The sequence below is a fragment of the Lacerta agilis genome, chromosome 8 (assembly GCF_009819535.1).
Source record: "Lacerta agilis isolate rLacAgi1 chromosome 8, rLacAgi1.pri, whole genome shotgun sequence".
Lineage (NCBI taxonomy): Eukaryota > Metazoa > Chordata > Lepidosauria > Squamata > Lacertidae > Lacerta > Lacerta agilis.
The window spans coordinates 81,048,269-81,054,582 of NC_046319.1; the positions used below are offsets into that span (position 1 = coordinate 81,048,269).

Genomic DNA, 6,314 nt, shown 5'->3' on the forward strand with positions numbered 1-6,314 from the left:
TTTCTGCCACACTTTGGGATCCAAACATGCATTTTGGGGGACCAGTTTCTCAACCTCTTGCCGTATATTTGCACGGTGGTAGTGTTCCTGTCGTGGCCCGCCTTGGATCAGGCTGCCTGTTGGGTCTCCCCAGCTGTTTTTGGACTACTACAACTCCCATCATCCCTGACCGCTGGTCCTGCTAGCTAGGGGTGATGGGTGTTGTAGTCCAAAAGGAGCTGGAGACCCAAGTTTGGGAAACCCTTCGATCCCGTGACGGAGCCGACCCAGCCCAAGAGCTTAAGGAGATGAGATAAAAGCTTGCTGGGTCGAAAGTATGCCGCCGTCTAGTCTGGCATCCTGTTGTCAGTGGCCGTAATAAAATGAGAGCTTGCTTGCTGGATCAGGCCAATGGCCCATCGAGTCCAGCATCCTTACAGTCAACAAGAAGATGCAACAAAGATAAGCCAGCAAGCAGGATCTGAGCAGAAGAGCATTGCTACCTCCAGCCGTGGTGGCCGAGCCGAGTCGTAATGGCTAATAGCCATTTCTAATTTTTCTAATTATGTTTTAAAGGCATCCAGGTTAGCGGCCTCTGCTATCGCCTGCAGGATCTGTGTGAAGGAGGGCTTTCTTTATTGGAACAGGCAAGCCTCATCTAAAAATAGGAATTAAAGGGGCAGTTTTGGGAAGGAAGGACAAGGTCACCTCGAATTGGTTTCAGTTCTCCTCTCCCACCCCTATTTCATTGTCGGTAATCCTCTGCCCTGTTACTGTGTGGATTCGCTTTTGCCTCCCATCTAAGCAAAGGCAGTCGATGAAAGTGCTTTTAAGGAAATTAATTATTTAAGTAGCTCGGCAGAAGGCCTTTCGATGACGCGCAAATACTTTTTTCTCTTAAAGGGACAGCAGCATTTGGTTTTGCTGCTGGTTAAGAAGAAGAAGAAGAGTTTGGATTTGATATCCTGCTTTTCACTACCCGAATGAGTCTCAAAGCGGCTAACATTCTCCTTTTCCCTTCCTCCCCCACAACAAACACTCTGTGAGGTGAGTGGGGCTGAGAGACTTCAGAGAAGTGTGACTAGCCCAAGGTCACCCAGCAGCTGCATGTGGAGGAGCGGAGACACGAACCCGGTTCCCCAGATTACGAGTCTACCGCTCTTAACCACTACACCACACTGGCTCCTCAAATGCAGGGGCTTTCCAATAATGCACCACATATCGGCGCGGGTGGCGCTGTGGGTTAAACCACAGAGCCTAGGGCTTGCCGATCAGAAGGTCGGCGGTTCGAATCCCCGCGACGGGGTGAGCTCCCGTTGCTCGGTCCCTGCTCCTGCCAACCTAGCCGTTCGAAAGCACGTCAAAGTGCAAGTAGATAAATAGGTACCGCTCCGGCGGGAAGGTAAACTGCGTTTCCGTGCGCTGCTCTGGTTCGCCAGAAGCGGCTTAGTCATGCCGGTCACATGACCCGGAAGCTGTACGCTGGCTCCCTCGGCCAATATAGCGAGATGAGCGCCGCAACCCCAGTCGTCCACGACTGGACCTAACGGTCAGGGGTCCCTTTACCTTATCAGTACTTTGATCATTGTGTTGGGCTCCTTTGGGATGGGGTGCTGGAAGTTTTCACCCCTTCTTGGGCGGTCAGGCTGAAGCTACTGGGAGTCGTAGCCCAACAGGCAGCAGAGAATGCCAGGCTGGGGGAAAGCTGTTTGGAGGCATGTTGAGAGGGCCTTGGTTGGGGGCCAGAACGGTGCCACCCACTCCCCAAACTCCCCGTCCTACCTCAAAGACCGTGGATGGATTTGCTCTGCCTGATTCCTACATGTTAATGCAGTGATCAAATATTAGCAGGAGTATAATTCCCCAAACCGCTGTTCTCGGGGACTGAAACTCAGAGGAACCTGAAAGCAGCTCACAGACCACCTCCCCAAAACCCCAGCTCCGTAAATGGCGGAAAAGAAGGTCGCTGCACCACCTCAATGCCAAAAAGCAGAATGTGCCCCATCTGTGTTTTTAAATCCATGGCCACGGGGCATCGGTTCTCTCTCCCCGCTTCCAGAATCTGGGAAATGTTTATGCTATAAATTAACAAATGCCAGAAAACAGGAGGCTTAGCCCTCTACAGGTCATGAACACACCACCCAATATTACACAAGACTTAACCAGGGCTAAAGAACCCCTGACCGATAGCCAACTGTAGTTGGAGGGGACCCCCAGCGGTCATCTAGCCCAACCCCCTGCCATGCAGGAGTCCCCACACCCACCCGCTGCCTTCGCAGCTTCTCCCCACGATCAGCGAGGCTAAGGAGAGAGCTTTTTTTCGTTGCGATTTGTTTGTTTTTTTAATAGATTCAGTATTTACACGCATGGAAAAGGCCGAGAAATTCAGCGCCACAGGGTGCGCTGGGACGCGGGGCTTTTGCACCCCGAATCCTGCTGCGTACGCTAGGATCCCCGCGGCGCCCTTTGCCGTCCAGCAAGGGGGAACCTCGCGGTGCAGCCGAGCGCAGTTTTAGGAACCCGCCTCTCTCTCTCCCCCTCTGCCCGCCATCCCCGAGAGAGCACCGTTATTTCTTGGGGGCGGCAGAGACCTCCGCGAGGACCCGGTTGACCTCCCGCAGCCGGGCGTCCAGTGTCTCCACAGTCAAGTTCAGCTCAGCCACCTGCTCCTGCAGGCTCTCGAGGGTGCTGCTCAGGTCGTCCTCCTTCTTCTTGGTGTTGGTGGTTTGGCGGGAGTACTCCAGGAAGATGCACAGCCCCCCCACCCCAAAGACGATAGCTTCGCCCAGCAGTTCCGCCCCCAGTTCGGCGGCCGCCTCCTCGTTCAGCGGCTTGATGGCGGCGCCCCGGAAGCCCATGATCCGCATCTTGGCCCGCATCTCCACCCAGTGGTACACTGCAAGAGGAAATGGAAGAGTTAGAAATGTCCGGGGTGGAGGGCCTGCACCCTTCCAGGCATCATTTACTTTTTTATTTTTACTGTGACAAAGCACTGTATTTTTCGCTCCATAAGAGGCACCTAATTTTAGAGGGGGAAAGCCCTGTTTTGAGGATCAGCTGAAAGTGGTGCAGCTTTTTTTGCAAAGGGAAAAGCCCTGCTTTTTTGAGGATCAGCTGAAAGTGGTGCAGCTTTTTTTGCAAAGGGAACAGCCCTGCTTTTTTGAGGATCAGCTGAAAGTGGTACAGCTTTTTTTGCAAAGGGAAACGCCCTGCTTTTTTGAGGATCAGCTGAAAGTGGTGCAGCTTTTTTTGCAAAGGGAAAAGCCCTGTTTTGTTGAGGATCAGCTGAAAGTGGTGCAGCTTTTTTGCAAAGGGAAAAGCCCTCCTTTTTTGAGGATCAGCTGAAAGTGGTGCAGCTTTTTTTGCAAAGGGAAAAGCCCTGCTTTTTTGAGGATCAGCTAAAAGTTTTGCAGCTTTTTTGCAAAGGGAAAAGCCCTGCTTTTTGAGGATCAGCTCAAAGTGGTGCAGCTTTTTTTGCAAAGGGAAAAGCCCTGTTTTTTTGAGGATCATCTGAAAGTGGTGCAGCTTTTTTTTACAAAGGGGAAAGCCCTGCTTTTTTGAAGGATCAGCTGAAAGTGGTGCAGCTTTTTTTGCAAAGAGGAAAAGCCCCATTTTTATGGGGTCCAACTCTCATTTCTGCAGCTTCTAGTCCTACAGCCATTTCTACAGTTTCCAGACAGATAATCTAATCAGCCAGTCCCATGTCGCTGGGGAAACAAACAGCCTCCCTCTGCATTCAACAATGGAGGCCTGGGCAAGGGGGCGGGGCTGGAAAGGGAGCCTTATCTCTCTCCCCATCACTTGCTGAACAGCGGTTCAGCGGCTTCCTTTCAACACCCCCTTCTCTCTTTGTAAAAAAAAGAGCACGATCTGCTTTTGGCCCCTAGGATATTCGGCTCCAGGGACCATGCATTCGCTCCATAAGACGCACAGACATTTCCCTTTACTTTTTAGAAAGAAAAAGGTGTGTCTTATGGAGCGAAAAATACAGTGATCATAAATAAATGAGAATTAAAAACCTGCAGCCCACCCCCGAGACCATTCCATTGTAACTATCCGACCTCCCAAAATTTCAACACCTCTTGCGATGGTTTGACCCCTTTCCGTTTTTACAGTTTAAATTCTGCAAACACCTTCTGTATTTCCTCAAAATCATGTCTCCTGCATATTCCCCGTCTTACCTTAAAGGCACATGTTAATTTATCATTAATAGCTAAATCCCACACCTCTTTGTACCGTTCTTCCATTTTATATTCACCTTGCCCCTTCCACTTCCTAGCTATAATAATTTGTGCACGCCATCAATAAATTAGCAAGCAAGTCCTTCATAGCCTGAGAACCTTCCACCCCATTGTAAATTGACAATAGTGCTCTGGTCAGCTTTAACCCAGTGGTTTCTGTTACCTCCTTAAACACCCTTTGCCCCCCCCCAAATTGTACATATTTACACCCCCACCACATTTGAAAATTGGTCTCAGTTTCCTGGCATCCCCTCCAACATAACACCGAATATCCCTTGTTTATTTGATTTAATCTGACTGGTGTTAAATACCATCTCCAAATTAATTTATAATAATTTTCTTTTATCCTTATAGACAACATTTTCAAAGTGCGTTTTTCCTATATTTCTCCCCAATCTACCTGGACCCTGAGATCATCCTCTGAGGCCTTTTTTGTGTGTTTCCTCCAAGAGAGGTCTGGAGGGTGTGCTTTGTGGGTTTTTTAATTGTAATTTTAATGGTGCGAATTCCCCCGAGATCTGTTGATGGAAGGGCAGTATGCAAATGTTACGAATAAAAATAACACCCCAATTTTCACCACGTCAGACATTGTGGAGTTTGGAAAGGTTCAGAAAAGGGCATTCAAGGAGATGGAGAGACTCCCCTATGAGGAGTGTTTGGGACTTGTTTATTTCGGAGAAAAGGCAGCATGATTTAAGAGTGCAACAATGCTTGTGCGGTCGCTTCCAAGCCTGCCATCTTGTGCATGTTACCTGGTAAGTAGTAGTAGTAGTAGTAGTAATAATAATAATAATAATAATAATAATAATGGATTAATCTGTTTTGCATTACTTTCTATGAGAAAGTGCGCCTTCGTTTTGGAACACTTTGGTTTTGAAGAAGAAGAAGAAGAGTTTGGATTTGATATCCCGCTTTTCACTACCCGAAGGAGTCTCAAAGTGGCTAACAAGGTCACCCAGCAGCTGCATGTGGAGGAGTGCAGACACGAACCCGGTTCCCCAGATTACGAGTCTGTCGCTCTTAACCACTACACCAAACTGGCTCTCCAGAACAGATTAAGTTTGAGAACCAAGGTACCACTGAACTTAGGAACTCCCTGCATGTGGACACCAGGCGGCTAAGGAGCACCTTTGCTCAGCCAAGCCTGTCCGGAGTCTTAGAAAGTTGGTGTGAGTTCCAGTGTCTATTTCCAGTCTACTGTATTGATGAATTTAAGTCTGGATTTCTAACTCAGTTTTTAGAAGAGTTTGGATTTGATATCCCGCTTTTCACTACCCAAAGGAGTCTCAAAGCGGCTAACATTCTCCTTTCCCTTCCTCCCCCACAACAAACACTCTGTGAGGTGAGTGGGGCTGAGAGACTTCAGAGAAGTGTGACTAGCCCAAGGTCACCCAGCAGCTGCATGTGGAGGAGTGTAGACACGAACCCGGTTCCCCAGATTACGAGTCTACCGCTCTTAACCACTACACCACACTGGCTCTCTCACTTTTCATTGGTTTGTTTTCATTGCTTTGTTCTCTTTGTAAACCGCTTTGATGGTTTTTCTAAACAACCAAGCGCTGTACAAATTTTATTAAATAATTTTAAATAATAATAATAATAATAATAATAATAATATAACTCCCTGCCACAAAAGTGCTCAGCCTCCTCCTCCGCCCCCTCCGCTTTCCCCACGTGCCGCCCGGGAAGGGGACCTCTCAATGTCACCGCCGTAGCGGGTCCGCCCCACCCATTGGCCCGCGGCTCCTAGGAGGCCCGCCCCCCTCGCCTCCCCATTGGCCTACTCCCCTTGCGTGCCCGCCCGCCCTCGCTCCCATTGGCTTCCCTTTCGACCCTGACGGGAAACTCCGCCTATCGTGGGGGGCGCTCCCGCCGACTGACTCACGTTGCGCGGGGGGCCCGCAGACGTACTGGCGGAAGAAGGGGCTGGCGCGGGCCCCGTCCTTGATGCGCGCGGCCAGGGGCTTGGAGAGCTGCCGAACGCCCAGGTAGAGCAGCTTGGCAATCGGGAAGGCGCCGGCCACCATCCTCGCGCTCCCAGCGGCCCCCGCGCAGAGCGCGGCGCACGCAGAGGCCGGGCCTCGGTGACGTCAG

General features: G+C 50.2%; 1 protein-coding gene across 1 annotated transcript; it reads right to left on the reverse strand.

Moving 5' to 3' along the window:
- Positions 1-2,317: 2,317 nt before the first annotated feature.
- OPA3 (outer mitochondrial membrane lipid metabolism regulator OPA3) lies at positions 2,318-6,314 on the reverse strand. The gene is made up of 2 exons (XM_033158579.1): positions 6,106-6,314; positions 2,318-2,875 (listed from the first exon to the last, which is right to left on the reverse strand). Exons 1-2 carry the CDS (start codon positions 6,245-6,247, stop codon positions 2,547-2,549), a joined length of 471 nt encoding a protein of 156 aa, XP_033014470.1. The 5' UTR covers positions 6,248-6,314; the 3' UTR covers positions 2,318-2,546.